Source organism: Papaver somniferum, chromosome 10 (genome assembly GCF_003573695.1).
Source record: "Papaver somniferum cultivar HN1 chromosome 10, ASM357369v1, whole genome shotgun sequence".
Lineage (NCBI taxonomy): Eukaryota > Viridiplantae > Streptophyta > Magnoliopsida > Ranunculales > Papaveraceae > Papaver > Papaver somniferum.
This window is the reverse complement of record NC_039367.1, coordinates 23,872,753-23,890,758: the sequence shown is the minus strand read 5'-3', so window position 1 is coordinate 23,890,758 and position 18,006 is coordinate 23,872,753. Positions and strand designations below refer to the sequence as shown.

At 36.6% G+C, this 18,006-nt stretch overlaps 2 protein-coding genes across 2 annotated transcripts; both read right to left on the bottom strand.

Moving 5' to 3' along the window:
- Positions 1-2,452: 2,452 nt before the first annotated feature.
- LOC113318926 (hydroxyproline O-galactosyltransferase GALT6-like) lies at positions 2,453-6,114 on the bottom strand. The gene is made up of 7 exons (XM_026567210.1): positions 5,069-6,114; positions 4,620-4,852; positions 4,242-4,532; positions 4,005-4,133; positions 3,745-3,918; positions 3,330-3,437; positions 2,453-2,885 (listed from the first exon to the last, which is right to left on the bottom strand). Exons 1-7 carry the CDS (start codon positions 5,964-5,966, stop codon positions 2,676-2,678), a joined length of 2,043 nt encoding a protein of 680 aa, XP_026422995.1. The 5' UTR covers positions 5,967-6,114; the 3' UTR covers positions 2,453-2,675.
- Positions 6,115-10,448: 4,334 nt separating this feature from the next.
- Positions 10,449-12,535, bottom strand: LOC113315410. The gene is made up of 4 exons (XM_026563689.1): positions 11,875-12,535; positions 11,734-11,771; positions 10,979-11,623; positions 10,449-10,544 (listed from the first exon to the last, which is right to left on the bottom strand). The coding sequence occupies exons 1-4, from the start codon at positions 12,533-12,535 to the stop codon at positions 10,449-10,451; spliced, it is 1,440 nt and encodes a 479-aa protein (XP_026419474.1).
- Between the last annotated feature and the right edge of the window lie 5,471 nt (positions 12,536-18,006).

The following is an 18,006-nucleotide window of genomic DNA, read 5'->3' as shown; positions in this document are numbered from 1 at the left end:
TTTTTTTTCTGTAATGGCATCAGCTTCATTGCTTTTGGATGGTGGGAAGAAATCCTAAACCCACTGGCCACGGCCCATATTTACGGGTTTGGAATCAGGGGAAGTAATTTCATTCCTTTCCTCCAAGTTCCAAACCAGGGGTGAGCATTTGGCCCATAATCCACGGATTTAACCGGGACCAATCGTATTTTTACGGATGGATACCCGGACCGTTCGTTAACAGATTGGATGCGAATGAGATTTCTGAAATTCAACAGATAATAGATTGGACCCGGATGCGATCTTGAAAATCTGTTCGACATCCATACACATTAGATTAAGAGCATTTATATATATTTTAAAAAATATATAGATAGTTTAGGAATTCTTAAAGTGTTTGCTTGGAATATTGTCCATAACACTTCTATATTTATATAAAATGTGTAGGTTCTATAAGAAGTCATCTATGTTCCCTTTATTTCTTCATTATAAATTTTAACTAAAACAAATTGATTGGATTATCCGTACCCAATCCGTTTATCCATGTATCCATTGGATACAAACCCGTTGAATGTTGGATTGTATGTGAATGCAAAATTTGAAATTCGTAGAGAACCGGACCGGATGCGGATGAGTTAAAAACCGGTCTATATAGCCATATGCTCACCCCCTATGAATCCAAACACACAAATACGGCAAGGGTCAGTCATACCCTAGTAACATATAAACGGGGGACATCAGCCATTAGGATTAAGGTTCTGTTCGTTTTACTTAGGTGTCTGAGACGAGAGATAGGGAATTAGCAGAATGAGAGCAATCTGGAAGAGCATCTCAACTCCTAAAATTCGCTTAACCGAAGGAGGATTTCACAGGAGGATTTCTCCTCCTCGTCACTTTAGTGATGGGTCAGAATCGGATCTTTAAGATAACCAAGAGAAGATGGTGGTACAGTTGACAGACGGTATATGCTGGGGGACATCGCTTCTGCGGTGGAGATGTCCGCTCATCGATATGGTGTGCAGGGATCGTTCGAGCTTTGAGTTCTGGAAAACAGCTGCTAGTACTCGGTTATCGTTCTGGGCCGATTGGGTGGAATCGGAGTTGGATCAATGGGGGGAAAAGAATGAAAAGGAGCGGCGTAGAGGATTAGAAGCAAGACTGACTTATCTGCGAGATTTACTAAATGCTGTGGGAATGGACACTCGCAATCATCCACAATTACTATCTGTGCGGTACACAGGTCGCGGTGTTGAATTCAAAGTTGCTTCACCTGAAAAAGGACTAACAAGTATCAGCAACATAAGATTAAAAGGTGGTGTTTTTCGGTATACATTACCGAGACAAACCGTAAATGGGTTGGTATGTATTAGCACCGGAGGCACATTTCTTATTTATAATCCAATCCGTTTCGAAAAAAAATAAAATCCAATCACTGGAGAAAGGTCTGACTGGATCGATACTACCGTGGTTCACGAAAATGAAAATCAAGAGGAGAATTGGCGCGTAAATGACTGCATTGAGCTCGGATTTAGTCCCAAAAGTAACCAACATAAAGTGATTTGCATATCAAGTGGTATAAATAAAAAGTCTGCTGCACCTGAGTACTGTCCACTGGCTGGTGATCCTGATCAACAAGTTGGAGCTGAAGACCAAATTGTTGAAATCTTGACGGTTGGTGAAAATATATGGAGAAAAATTGATGAAGTCCCACCCTACTGCGTTGGAAGTGAGAGTGTCTATGTGGAAAGGCCTTATTATGTGAATGGTTCTATGTACTGGCGATTCCGGTATACTAGAAACGGAGGTGAAGTAGTCATGGGTTTTGATTTTGAGACCGAAAAATTCAGAGTTATTCCAATCCCGGAAGCTGCTGCCTTTGATGAGAGCTTTAAACGAACACAACCTATTCAGTTGACAGAAGTTGATGATTGCCTAGCTGTAGTGGATCATTAGATATCGCCTCAATTCACTTCCCTATGGATACTTAAAGAAGATGCAGATGGTAGCATTGAGTGGGTCGAAGAGCGGCTCATAATACCTCATGAATCAACATGGAATTACAAAGGAGATGCTTCTATTGAAGTTCTTAGAGGAACAAATTTAATCTTCGTGCAACCGGAAAATTCCACCTGTTTTTATTATTGCAACCGAGACACAGAGGAGTTTGTAAGGTTCCCAATATCGCCTGATCATGGCGAGGAGAGTTTCGAAAGGATAATGCAATTGTAATCGAGAACCTCATATGGATACAAGGCGCTGAAAAATGCTCTATGGGGGTGATTGTTGATTGCTTCCCCTGTCCCGTGGAGGGGCTCCGCCCTGCATCTGGTTCAGTGGGGGTTCTGGTCGCAATGGTGGGACTCTGCTACGCACTGGGATCGCTGGCACCTGTTCGCTGTGATGAATTTCGTATGCACATCATGTAAATAACACTCTAATTCTAGTTATACTCCATTATTTTAACCCAATATAATTTTGAAAAACCGGGGTTTTTATTTAATAAAATCGCTTTGCATAAACGATATCAAAAAATGGTTACTGAATTAGTAATTCTTTTAGTGTCCACTTCTTCCCCATAATACTACAAGTGAAAGGGAAAATGTACAGACTACCGCTAAAACGGCCCAAACAAGACTCGCTATATCCATGTAAAATTATGTCTCCTATCTCTCTATGAATACGAAGGTCCGTTGTTGTCATCTCATGTTGCAGCACTGAGGTTTTCCCTTCTTCTGTAACTTCTCCCACATGCATATCATCTGTCTTGGTGATTGATAATGTGATGTCAAATAATCTTCGATACATCCAAACTGACAAAACCTCAGGCTATGTCGATATTCCACCTGGATCTTGTTGCTGAACTCTTCCACCCACATTCCCATGCTCACATCTTCCATCTTGAAGAGCTACAAACACAAAAAACAGTGAGATTTTGTCAATTAATCATCACTTGCCCTATGTTTATCAATGATTAGCCTAGAGAAAGTGATTGAGAGGGCTAGTAGGCCCAGAAGGAGATGATGACCGGGGGAATAATTTCTGGCCAGGACACCTTGCTCTTGAATAGCTCAGCGTAATCTACAACTTGGACACTGTTGGATGTTGGTGGAGATTATTTACGGGTTTTCGCATTATGCATTATACTGCTGAATTTCCACCAGCTTCGATGAATTCTAGGATGAATGTTATGAGCTTTTACCAATTTTAATATGATCTGATTTTCATTACCAAAAATACATCCCTTGGATTCCATTTGGGTCTCATCGATTCATGGAACTTAGGTGTAACATGAAGCCTGTAGACTTATCATAACTTAAGAAATAGAATGGATGAAGTTTGATGTGGCTTACTCTTAGCTTGTGTTTCTCAAAATCAGATACGATGAATTGTGCAATGTCAGATGACACTATGTAGCCTGGTCCATTTGCGTATGCTGGATATGCTTCTTCTGGCCATTCCTGGAAGAGCCCAATGAAAAGAAGCAATTGTGAGTACTCGTTAAGATATGAAACACCTTTGAAGGTTCGACATACCAAAATTGAGTTTGAGCATAACATGGACAAGAAAACAATAATAGTCTGAGGTCAACTTAAGATGTTGACAAGCTGGTGTAAGCCAACCAGGTGAACGAACTTGCAAGTCTAAAATAATGTGCGGTAGAAAGAATGTACTAATACAACATAAGATATCATCCACACTGCTCTAGTGCAAAAATATGAAGTTACACCAAGAAAAAATAAACATACACTGAATGGTCAATCATACCTCATAAGTCACTGCCCATTTACCATCACGCAAAGGCTTGTGGAAATAATTCATGTTACCCACATAGAGGCTCTTATTCTCGGGCACTTTCTTTGCCTCTTTGAGTACTGCATCCACCCTTACAAATGTATCATCGTCGCACTTCATAACATATTTTGCAGAAACTTCACGAACCTGTGCATAAACAAACACATTAGTAATAAATACCCTCGATGAAATCCAAAGATAATGTGAACTTTCAAGCCCATTTCAGCACCTACCCCATATTCACAAATTGCAACAGTCTTCAAAACGACAAGGTCATAACTGTCCATAAAGGGGACAATGACAATATCACCAAAGAATTCTGCTTCTTTCTTTAGCTCTACATTCACTTCCTTTCTTCCATTCTGCCCATTAAATCATATACATCCATTTAGAAGAATAAATCAAATTACTTCGTACGCGGATTACGTATTCAAAGACAAAATATTAACATGTGTGTTGTCCGGTCATACCAGTGCTACAAAGAACCGAGCAACCACATCTGCTGATTTGATCAGTTTAGACTGCATCCATGACTTCCTCACAGCCATCCTCTCTGCGAAATGGTTTCCAGCAGAAAGGATACCAATGAAAAGTTCCACGGGTCCATCAGGAAGAGGTGGGGCTTGCCAAGCACTAGACATCTCTAGATGCCTCTGTGGTTCAAAACTTGGATGCGATGTTGGTAAGGAAGCCGCAAAAATGGAATGCACTTCAATATCCCCATTCAGTGATAAACCAGTAGCATCCTCAAGAACAAATCCCTGTTAAATTATAAACAGAAGTGAGTGGAAAAGAAAATATACATCAAGGTTCAATAATATTAAATGCAGGCTTCAGAAGTTACTTACGGTGCGGTAAGGGAAAGAGGTTACATGCCTCCCGTCAACATGGACATGATAACCTTCTAAGCCAGCACTAAGGGTAAGCACAAACAACTTCTTCTCTTCAAATGGGAATGCCCAATCAACAGTAACCTTCTTTGTTCGACCAATCAACCTATTTAACCACCATTTCGCCTTTGATTCCTCTGATCGATTGCCGTCATCTCGAATCCACTTCTCACACTTAACCTGCCCATCAACTACACAGTCCAAATGATAACTCAGACCACATACATACAATGATTTTTCAAGTAAATGGCATTTTACAGAACACACAAGTGAATGCGATTCCAATTATATCGAAATTGAACTGCGTCGAAATAACCAAACATTTCACAACAAGTCTATAAAGATTGAACTAAGAAAACCAGAAGCAAAAATAATACAACAAGAAATTGATCACCAAACTAGCTTACCAGTTTCTTCATCAGCTTTTGATTTCCAACCTTCACACCTAAGAGCAGTATTCCATTGCATCCTATAACAAGTATTCTGCTCAATTACAGGTTTACCACTCCAATCTCCTTTAAGCCTAGGATTAAAATGCAAAATCCTAGGTGGATCTTCCCCATCCACAGTTTTCAAACCTTTTAATTCCATCATAAACTGTGAAACCAACACAGAATCAGACCCATCTTTGACAAGTGCAATCTTTGGGTTATGTTCAGAATGAGCATCATATGGTCTACCCACAAGTGTAATATGTGATCCTAATGTTAACCCACATGGTAACACCAACAGCTTACCCTTTTCCCCAAATTCACTTCCTGTTAGTGTAATTGAATGTGGGCATGATGATAATTCGGATCTATTCTTCTTTTCTAATCCAATATTCTCCTCAATTTTCCCTGATTCAACCTCTTCCCAGAACTTCCTCCCTACTTCCCATGCATGTTTTGCAGATTTCTGTAACTCTGAAAACCCATCTTTACCACCACTAGTATTGAAAGAATTCTCTTGAAAAATCAAACCTGATATTGTTTTATATTCATTCTTCAACTTTCTCTTTGGCTGCTGCTGCTGTTGAATTAGGTGAAAAGATGTTTTTTGAGCAACCCTAAAGGGAATATGATCTTTAGGTTTAATTGGGGATTCTTTGTTTTGTAATTCTTCTTCACTGTCAAGCTGAAATGGAAGAAATCCATTAATATTATTATTCAGCTCAGATGGTAATGAAGATAAACTAGTTGCTGTTTTGAGAAACAATGGAATTTCTAAACTCATTAACAGTAAATATACAAACCCTATACAGAATAAAACTAGTACTGATCTTTGTTTACTCAATGAAACGAATTTATCATTCGATTTCTTCATCCCTAAAAATCAAATCGAAGCTTTCGAATTCCCTGAACCCTGAAAACAAAAAGTTTGGAATTCCACCACTCCAGAATTATATGAAATTTTGGGTTGGAATTGGATTCTCTCCCACAAACCCTAGCACTAAATCAAGAAAATGGAAGTATATGTCAGCAAAAAGGCCGTTGCACGTTAATAAGCACTCAAAAGAGCTTTATTTATGAATTTCAAATTTATAAAGTTTAACGGGTTAATAAGATATATTTAAAAAAAAAATCAGCAAATTACTTTTAAAATGAAAATTCCTTTAATTCTAAATTAAGAAAAGTACTTACATCAATTAATAAATTTAAAAATAAGAGGATGTTTTTTGAAAGAAAAATCATGTTAAGTAATTAAGGGATCATTTATTTGTGCATTGCACTTAAACTTATCAAGTACGATTCCGATCCCCGTTTGGTCGTGTCTTTTGTAAAGCGTTTGGATATAATTTTGCTTATGACTTCTGCTTATCCAAAAACAAAAGTCAGAAGTTCAGATATTTTGCTTTATAAAAAGTCGACTTTTCTGTTTCTACAAGTTGTTCTGAAATTCCATATCCAAACTGATTTCTTGCTTTTTGATTTCTGGAAATCAAAAAGCTACTTCTGGATGTGTATCCAAACGCGCCATTAAAATCGCCAGGATTATTCGAGCTTCTCTTTTTGAAGCCTAGATTCATTGTAAGTTCAAAAATAAAAGATGGGAGATGAGCTTCATTTTTCAGTGGTTCGGCATGGCTGGACGGAGAAAAGTGGTAAAGCTTTTGGTGCAGGGCATAGAAATGTATTTGAGATTATTTTGTTTGTTAAACAACAAGGTGCATTTTGTTTAAACGGGAAACGTAGTTTAATAAGACGTTTGGATGTATATTTGAGGAGTAACATTTCGATTTTTGACAATATTATTTCTAGAAGTCTGGTTGGTGATATTATTTCGGAATAATTTTTGAAAATAAAAGAATTTAACTTTTTGTAAAACAAAATACTTTTGTTTCTAGTTTTCGGAACTGACTTTTGCTTCTAGAGAAACAAAAACATTTTCGCATCTGATATCCAAGCAGGCTGACTTTTGCCTTTAGAGAAATAGAAACACTTCCGGTTCCGATATCCAAACAGACAATAACTGTTTGAGATCTTCTCTAAATTAGAAAGCTATTATTGGGGCGTCACATTCCAACAGGGGCGTCACCTAATAGGACAAAAACGGGTCATCCATAAGTAATTTAAAAAACCCTTTATCTAAAATAATTTTATAATGACCAAGCAACCCTTATGTGGTTAGTGCTGATAATCTAATTAACTAATAATTAGACTGATAAGATTTTTTTATATAATTTGTGATAAAAAATCATATTAAGTGATTTTGGTGGGAAGAAAAAGTTGAAAAAAATAAGAAACTTTGGAGATTTGTTTCTAACTAAAATCTTAGATTTTAAATCACCCAACCAATGTTCTTTTTATTTATCAAAATTGATGAAAGTAAGTAAAAGAATTGAATTTTTTAGCTTTTCAGAGCGGTTTAAGGTTGGGTTTTTCCTTCGTAGCCAACCGTAAGACAAATTTACGGTTAGGTGATGATGAACTCCTGACCGTAGCTAGGTAAAATTAGGAAAATCCAATTTTAAACCAGTTATGACTGAGTTTTTTTTTTGGTCGAAACCCAACTGTAAATCAGTTACGGCTGGGTTTTTCTTTTGTCGAACCCAACTGTAAACAGTGACGGTTGGGTTTTTTGTGATCGAGCCTAACTGTAAATCAGTTACGGCTAGATTTTTTTTCTGTCGAACTCAACTGTAAAACAGTTATGGTTGGTTTTTTTTGAGAAAAACCCAATCGTAACTGGTTCTGAAACCTAATTTTTCTAATCTAACCATTTTAGATGCTATTGGTTTGTTGATTAGCATCACTTCTATCAATATGTTTCTTCCACAACTTTAATAGAGAATTCAATCGACGATTAAAAAAATTTCGAACCGTCGATTGATCGAAGATGGTGAAATGATTTATGGTTGATGAAGGAGAGGAAGTTAAGAAGAAGAAGAAGAAGAGGAGGACGAGGAGGAGCAAATCTTTAAATGAGATTTAGGTTTTGATTTTAATTTTAGGTTTTAGGTTTTGGTTTTAGTTGAAGGTTATTTTAGACATTTGGTATTGAATCAAGAATGTCCCATAACCAATTTTTTGGTCACTAAAAATCCAAATAAAACCTATCTATTGAAATGTGACGTCCCAATAATAGGTTTCCTAAATCATGTACTACGTATCTTTTTCTTTAATATCAGAAAAAAGAAAAAAATTCTTATAGACAAAATTTATTATTTAATTTTTTGAAATAAATATGAGAACGACAATGGAATAAGTTGCTCATACATAGAGATATCCGGCAAGGACAGAGTAATCTTTCTCCATGTGTATGTGATTTACATTCTGTTTCTGTTTTAAGCCTGGCAATAGACGGTCCCATTCTTCCACGTACATCCAACTATGTTAATTATCATTTTCTGTGTACTATAGTTTGATGATAAATAGAAAGCAAAATAAGAGTCTGGATATAGAATGATTAGATTGATGAAGAGATGGATATTGTTCTCTCGGTGGATTGCATGTATCTGTTCTGTTGTGTATCTGCTTAATAATGCTCACCCTGTTATTAAAATGAGCGGATCTTATAATCCAAAATGGCAGACACGATTCAACTAATTAGTGAATCAATTGACCATAAACTTTGTGTTGTTTTGTTTTCTTGTTTGTTTTTTATATTTTGATTTATATAATCCTGAAAAACTAACACAAGACGGCGAGGATCGTAAACCCTGGATGGCTGGATATAATTTTAAAAAAATAACGTCCGGTATCACTCTTCGAAAATTAAAAACAGCGTAAAAATGGAAAGGATTGCCCTTTTGTCTTATCTTATCCTATTCTTTTTTTTTTGTGACACCCTTAGGTCAAGCACAATGGCCAAGGATTTTTCTTAGATGTAGCTTATTTGAAGCTAGAAATGGTGGGAGATGCACCTCATTAGGGTAAGGGTCATCCCTTAGCTTAATCACACAGAGTGGTGAAACTAGACTTGAGCCTTTTCTTAGGCCTGGGTTACGTGTGAAATTCACATTCATACTATGCCCAATTAGGAATAGGCTATAGAAAGAAAAAAGGAAAAAAAATAAAAAATTATCTTGTTAGGGGGAGCTTAAGCTAACCTTAGCCCTGGTGTAGTTCCGACCCAGGTTGTCTCGGTGTAAAATTTGCCAAACGGAAATTCAGTTTCTGTTTTTTTTTCTTTCCAAATTTTATTCAACAATTTAGATAAATATCATTTATGAGTAAAAAATAAATTAAAAGAAAAAATGGAGATATAATAAGAAAAATGAGCTTTAGTAAAATAAAAGAGTTTTAAAATGAAAAAACAAGAGCAAAACTAAAAATTTAGAAAGAGAAACTAAGTATCGGTTGAAAATCACACGAAAACTCAGTCTCAATGTGATTTCCCTCAGCTACAATCCGCATCGGACTTGGTCAACTTTAAACTGTAGCCAAAGGATTTCAATATATTTAAGTGAAACGGAAGATCATAGTAGTTATATTGCGTTACAAATAAACTATAGTTAAACAAAATGGCTTACCACGGTGCTTTGCCTTACAATCATCAAACTTGAAGCGCTAAAAAAACTAAGGTATATTTAGCTTTTACCTTAAACTTTTAAGGAATTTCCACACTTGAGATAGTCAAATTGAAACGATGATCGTACTCACGTCTCATTTCAGACTTTTCTTGAAACACAAGTTTATATTCGGCTCACTTAGACGGGGATTATAAAACGTCAAATTATTGGCGACACTATATTTGTGTACTTTAAGAGCGCGGTCACCTCCACATGAAAATATATTCTCCACCTCATTATATGTGGCGAAAGCCAAATTGGGTTGCCAAATCAGTTGTTCATTACATCTTTCTTCACTTTTATATCTCATATTACGTCAAGGGTGGAGTCGGCCTAGTACAAGGGTGTGCACTTGCACTCCCCGTCAAGCTGGCTCCTAAGCCTAATTTGTGGAAAATTTTAGATTAAGTCGTACTTTCAAGTTTATTTTTATTTTTTTGTAGGCTCATCCTCGTAATCTTGGCTCCTCCTATGCGCTACGCAACAAATCTTTTCCATATTTCGAAATTTTAACGATCATTGTGGATATTCTTAATGCATATATGAGAACATGGGAAAAATGGAAGAATGATATTCGGCTTGGGTTATCATTTTTGCAGCCTCAAATTAAGCCTATGCTATTGTAGATGATATAAAATACGTGGGCAAAGTTGAAGAAACAAATCCCAGTTTCTTTTGTATAGTACAGATATATGGAGTGAAATTGAAAAATTGTACTACACAACCAACCCATGCCCAAGAAATTGAAAAAGATTACAACAAAGCAACGGGAGAAATAAAAAAAACCAGACTTTTTAAGCCAAAAAATAGACAGACCCTACGTTACGAAAAGCATACCCCAATTGGTCATAATATAGTCTAGCCCAATGCCCTTTACGAATTTCAGGTTCCTGCACCAGTAAAAAGCTTGTGTCTTTACCATATCAGTGTTTTTAGTAAAGGTCGCAGTTTCGTTATTAAAAACGACGCCGTTTCTAACATTCCAAATGGTCCACATGATAGCTGCAGGTAACACTTGCCATAGAGATTTAGCTGCAGAATGTAAATTCTTCACTTGCCAACTTTTTATAATCGTGTCAATACAGTTGGGCATAACCCATTCAAGTTTCATAAAAGACAGAAAATAAAGCCAGATATCTCTCGCGACGGTGCAGTGAAAAAGAAGATGGGAGGTGGATTCTCCCTCTTGACAGCACAAAAGGCATCCATTAATTAGAAGCTTACCTTTTCGATAGAGAAAATCCATGGTGGCTAGATTTTTATGATAAACCTGCCAAAGAAAGAAACCTATCTTATGAGGCCAAGATCTCGACTAGATACTTACGCTTGTATGGTATAATGGATGCTCTTTTTCGAACCAAGAATAAGCAGATTTCACTATGAACAGGCCGCTTTTGTCGACTGACCACACGAGAGTGTCTTGTTCAGAACCAAGTGATAAGTTTTCGAATAAGACAATAAGAGCAGAAACTTCTTGCATTTGGGTTTGAGAGAGCCTTCTGTCCAGACCAATGTTCCACGGTCCACCATTGAATAACGATTCGACACATTTTTGGACTGTCCATTTCTTTGTATATGTGATGGAATAGATGTGAGGAAAAACCAAATATAATGGTTGGTCGTCGAGCCAAGTATCTTCCCAGAATCTGATCGTAGCCCCATCACCTAAACGAAACCTTGAACACTGTTTGAATGTCTTCAAATAAGCAAAGATATTCTTCCAAACTTCACACTTGTTTCCTGGTTTTGGATTTTTATTCTCTCTGTCCAAAAGAGTTGAATCATACTTAGAAACTATACAATTCCTCCGCAAGGCCTTTTTTTCTTTGTTAAAGCGCCACCAACACTTTGAAATCAGAGCTTTATTCATACTTTTGACTGATTTGATACCCGGTCTTTCAGCTTTCAGAGGTTTACGACAATTCTTCCAACCCACATAGTGATAACCTTTTTTAGTATCCGAAGAATCCTATATGATAACTTGTTCAATTGCTTTAATAACATTGGGAGGGGCTATAAAGAGGGATGGCATATAAATTGGAATGCTATACAAGACACTCTTAATGAGTGTTAACTTACCGGCTTTGTTAAAGCAAGAACTTTTCCAGGAACAAAGTCTATTCTTACATATCTCGATAATCAAATCCCAATTATGGGCTCCCATTGAAGTATCACCGAGAGGAAAACCCAAATAAGAAGAGGGAAAAGTTTCCAACTTACAGGCTAACATTGCAGCCATATTCTCCAGATTAGAAGCTACTGCCACTCCAAAGAAGCTGCATTTGGAGAAGTTTATATGAACGTCGGATAACATCTCAAACCCAAGGAGATAATATCTCAGATAGTTCATTTGATCCGTAGAATCATCGAGAAAGACTAACGTGTCGTCGGAAAACTGAAGATGGGTAATCACGATCCCATTTTGACTCATTGCGAAACCGCCAATATGACCATGTTCTTTACCAGATTGCAGCAAGAGATGTAAGGCTTCAGCAACAATAATAAAAATAAAGGGTGAGAGAGGGTCACCTTGCGTCGATCCTTTTCCAATGGTCAATTTTGTATGAGCCAAGTCGTTGATTAAGACCGAGATATGAGTATCTGAGATACAAACTTGGATCCACTTTCTCCACAATTCTCCAAAACCCATTTTAGCCAGCACATCATCATTGAAATCCCAAGAGACGTGGCTAAAAGCCTTCTCAAAATCTATCTTGCATATCACCCCTGGGATACCACTCTTGATTCGCGAGTCAATGCATTCGTTTGCCAAAAGAGCACAGTCAAGAATTTGTCTCTGTTTTATGAAAGCATATTGCTGATCTGAAATGATACATGGGAGATCATATTTTAATATTTCTGCTAACACTTTAGAAATCATCTTGTAGACGCTGCTCATGAAGCCTATAGGGCGGAAGTCCTTGGGATCTTCTACAATTTCTTTCTTGAGGATGAGAAAGAGAAAAGTAGCTTTAAGTCGTCAATTCAAGGTTCCCCATTTATTGAAATCTCTGACCACCTTCATGATGTCGTATCGCATGAAGTCCTAGCACTTACGAATGACCATGACTTGGAAACATTCCGGGCCGGGGGATTTCTTTCTTGGGGATTAACACTTATCAACTGACCCTTTGGTACAGGTTTCAGAATGGCCTAAGCCTTTGCTAAAGGATATCCTTATTAGGATTCTCATTGCACTATTTATAGTCGTTTATCGCATCGTATCTTAGATGGATGCATGTGTGTGTGAGTCTATCTTCGTATTTTGATTGATGCTTTTGGTTTTAAGGCGCTTAGTTCTGAGATTTCAATCGGTCATGATACTCTAGATTTGTGCGAAAGTGGATGTATATAATCCAAATTTGCGTTTTCGACTATTTAGCAAGTTATAGGATAATCAAGCCTTCATGAGATTATGTATGATACTAACAGTGTCCTTAAATATCTGGAAAACCCCATTCTGAATGTACTTATAACTAATGAATGAGTGGATATTAGGATAAAGACAAAGAAGGTTGGTAACCTATGCAAAGTCGCTATGGAGAAGGCTTTTGACAACATAAACTGGGAAGCTCTTTTTACTATTCTTCACAATCATGGATTTTTTAAAAAGTGGATTTCTTGGATTAGTTGGTGCATGTCATCTTTACACTTGTTTGTTCTTGTGAATGATGCTTCTACGAGAAAATTTAAGCCTACATATAAGGCATGTGACAAAGAGACTTTTTATCTTCTTTTTTCTTCCTGCTTGTCGTGGAAATTCTGTCCAAGTTGTTGAACGATGTTGTTCAGAGAGATATCCGGTTTCAAGGTGGCTTAGAATGGAACATTGATTTCTCACTTGTAGTTCGTTGACGATACATTATATCTGTTAATGCAGACATAGAGGAAGTAATAAGATTATTAGTTATCCTTTATATTTTCGAGAATTTAAGTGGTCTAAAGTTTAACTTAGAGAAGATCATGATGACAAATGTTGGTACAGGTGTAGTTATTGATGAGCTAGATAATGAACCTGGTTGCCAGACTGAAAAACTCTCTATAAGGTATTTGGGGATGCCTATCGGAGCTAATTGGAGAAACATTGTTGTTTGAGATATAGTTTTGAATGAAATGGAGAAAAAACTTGTTACTTGGGAGAATTTATTTTATTTTAAGGCAAGAACTATTATTCATTAGAAGTGTGTTAATTAGCAAGTTTGCTGATATACTTCTTATCTCTATGTCATTTTTCCGTTAGTGTTTAAAAAAGAATGATAAAGCTTATGAGAAATTTTGTTTGGGGAATAGTGGAGGGGAAAAGGAAAATAGCTTAGGTTGCTTGGTCAAGAGTGTGTACTCCTAAATCTAGAGAAGGACTCGGAGTTAAGAATTTGAAAAATGTTAATAGAGCTCTTTTATCCAAGTGGATTTGGAGATATTCTAAAAGCAAGAATGTTATTTGGAGAAAGATGGTGCAACAAAAGTTTTACTCAAAAGAAATCGCATTAATGTCGAATGTTCACAAAAGCCCTAAAGGTATTATTGCGTGGAAAAACGTGGTGAATTTGGTGCCAGATTTACAAAGGTTTGTTGAGTATAAGGTTGGAAATGGTAAAGGCATAAGGTTCTGGCAAGATAGATGGGTTGATAGAAGTTGTTTAAAGGATCTCTTCCCTGTTATATACAAGGCTTGTGCTTTTAGGAAACAACTTGATACAAATGAAAGGATCGAATTAGACTTTTATTCGGGATGGACCTCGGAAATGTTCCTGAACTCTTGGAAGTTGAGGATAAGGTGCATATTTTTCGCAACTTTAGCACTCAGAAATGTTACGAAGCGTTTGGCAGGGACATGACTAATTGACATTTTCATAATTATTTACAGAAAAAGAAGTCTCCCCTAAGAGCGACTGCAATGGTACGACTAAACTCAAAGATCAAAGACAAAAAAAAAGACTAAATATGAGTTTAATCTGTACTGTGACGTTATGGGGAGAAGACCAAATTTGGTCGCGCGTAAAATTAATCACCGCACGAAAACGGGCGTAAATTTGGTGTACGCTTGAATGGGGCGTAAAATTGGTTTACACCCGAAATTTGAATGGGGTGGATGGTTTGGTGTCCGCCTGATGAGTAAGTGAACGGGCGGATGGTTGGGTGTCCGCCTGATGAATTTCATTTTGAATGGGGTGGATGGTTTGGTGTCCGCCTGACGAAATGTGAACGGACGGATGATTGGGTGTCCGCCTGATGAATTTCATTTTGAATGGGGCGGATGGTTTGGTGCCCGCCTGATGAGTAAGTGAACGGGCGGATGGTTGGGTGTCCGCCCAGCAACAAGCGTACTTTAAATTTACGCCCGACTATATTAGGATTTGGTATTTGGTCGCGACCAAATATGATCTGGGATTTGATCTTTGGCTGGGATTTAATCTTTACTCCGTCCCACTACGTTACGATCTCATCCCAAATTTTTGGTTATACTCGCCCACTGTGGATGCTCTAAGAACGTTTTTATTGATTTGGGAGCTTTTGCATAATTTTTGCCAATTAGAGACATGCAAATAAGGAGAATTATGTATAATGTTGTCAGGGGTGGAGCTATTAGTGAGGTGGGTGGGTCAGTGGACCCACCTAAATTTTGGTTAATCCTTAATTAGTATTACACGTCCTGGAAATGTGAGGGTGAAAAACGTTATAACAGTCAAATTAAGAAAATAAATGAGTGAAAAAAGGCTGGTTTTTAGGATTTTTAGGCTTCAGTTGAACAATCTCTCTTGAAATGAACCTACTTCTACTATGTTTAATTAACTTGTTCTTCAAAGCTGCAAAGCTCCATGAGAAGCGAAAACGATGTTGCACAATGCGTTGTGAAAGTCTCAATTGATCATGTCTATTTGCATCAACTAATATTTGAATGGATTCATTTAAGGTGGGACTTGATGATTATAGCTTCGTACTTCTGTATTCAAACGAGATGTTTACATCAAAATTTTTGGTGGTTTTCCTTGTGATTAGTTATGATTCCAAAAAAAAATTCGTATTGCCCCACCCAACTAAAAATCCTGGCTCCGCCACTGAATGTCGTAGTGGAAGAGCCTGCACATTGGTTTCTCCATATTATTTTTATTTTTTGAGATGCGAAACTGCGTTATTATGACGTTTTGTATTGCCTAGACAATCCCGGAGTCTGTGATCCAATTTTTTGATGCTTGAGACTAGAATGTGTTAAAAGGAAATGCTAAGGAAGTTTGGAGGATATTCCATTTCATTGTTTCTTAGTTGATATGGAAAGAAAGGAAAAATCCGGTGTTTGGAGATGTCATAACTCTGCAACGCAAACCATTGTTTTAATCAAGAAGAACATAGCTCTTCGGAGCTGCACAAAAAAACTTTCAAATTTATTAGCTACAACTTTTAATCAATTGGAAAACTGTTATGAGTATGTAATTAGATGTTTATGGACTCAGTAGATACCTTTTTCTTCTTAATATAAATTTCTTAATGATGGATATTAAACAATCGGAATTACAAGATTTTAGATGGTTGCATTGAACTGAATTTTGACAAAAATATCCGACTATAAACGTTGTCCTTTGAAATTAACAACACGACTTGAGTAATTTTAGCACATTAGAAAATTTCACTTGAAGCATGCTAAAATTGAAACTTCGATCGATTGTACTTCTTTTGGAGGGAAGTTCCGTTGACATTGCTCATGATGTAAGATCAGTTGATGTGTTTAAATGATACTTTCATTCCGCCGACTCAAATATTTTGAGACCCGCAGACCATTCAGTTTAAAGCCTGCAGCTCATTCAACTATGCATGCAATTGAAAATATTGGCCACTATTGGCTCGTGAAGGGACAGTGGAAGAGCTTCCGATCGAGGACCCATAAAATCGACGCCAAGAGAGTCGTCCAAAATTCTGAAGTGTGAACGTGACTTATGACCCCACTCAACTGCGAACGGGACCCGATGAGAACTGGTTCTGGTTGGTAGTCAAACATGTGATGTGAGTGAGACCCATTGAGTGGGGGATCCTGGCTTAGTTGTCTGACAACTCAGCTTTAGCCACTTTTGTGGAGAATACAAGTAGATTTTCAGGCTAAAAAATTAATAAGTTGGCGTAATCATACTTCATTTATAATGAAGTTAAAAGGCAAAAGTGTTAAATGGATTTCATATACTATAACTCTTTATTCTCTTGTAAATTTAGTTGGCATGATAACGAATGAGTTGTTCGTGCTATGATGATTTTGTTTCTTGTCTGTGTTTTTGAGAATAGAAGAGTAATTCGAGGATCATTTTTTGAGTTTATGTGTTTGTATTATATTCTCAATACAAACAGCTTGATTTTCGTTCTTTTAGATTGTTATGAAAAGAAATCCCAAATTCTTCATTATCAACCATGTATTTTTTTTTCTATTTTTTCTTTTGTGAGAAGAAAGTTATCGACCAATTATATAGTTAGGAGTAAAAAAAAAAATGTTGCTTATATTATTGACAGAATTATTCCCTGCGTTTTTTAAAAAGGTGATATCATCATCTTTTTCATTCAACTTTTTTTTAATCTAAATAAAAGAAAGGTGATTTGTTTTTCATAAACGGAGACAATATTATATAAGTTTAGCGTCTAGTTTATTCTGTTTACATACGACTTCATATCGATTTAACCTTTATAGGAAGCTGAATTAACGTCTTTTTGCGTTGAGAACCTACCAGTTCAGTTTCATTTTTCAAAAATGTATTAGTTAAGTTTTACTAAAACTTAAGATATATACCCAAAAGTATTTATGTACCCTGATGATGAGTATGTTCACAAAAGAAATAAAATAAAATTATTTTTTAATAAAAAAAAGAAAGGAAAAAGGTATGCTCGCTCATTACATTACATTTGATTTATTTTTATCCTTTTTATTTGATTGGTGATCAATTTTATGATAATGTTATCTAATAACTCATGCCAACAGGACCGTCCTGGAATTTCGGTGTCTATTACCGGATAAGAATCAACACTTTCAATAAACTTTCTCTTCATTTCTTAAGGATAAAAATCTCAATTTCTATTCTGGTAATAATTCTCATAAATATTAAATACAACTCTCAGAAGTATTAATACCGCTAATTCTCACAAAATCACCTAACGGTACCCTTACAATACTATAATATACCCTTTCTAACAATTTAAAAGACAACACAGTCCTCTAGACAATGATAATGCCCACTCCTTTTAAATATCCTTGTCCTTGAGGATGAAGTCAGGGAACTGAGCTCCAAGGTGAACTATATCTTCCTAAGTAGCGTCTCCCAGTGGAGAGTTTGTCCACTGAATTAAGGCCTGCAAGACTGGAGAATCATCATGGAG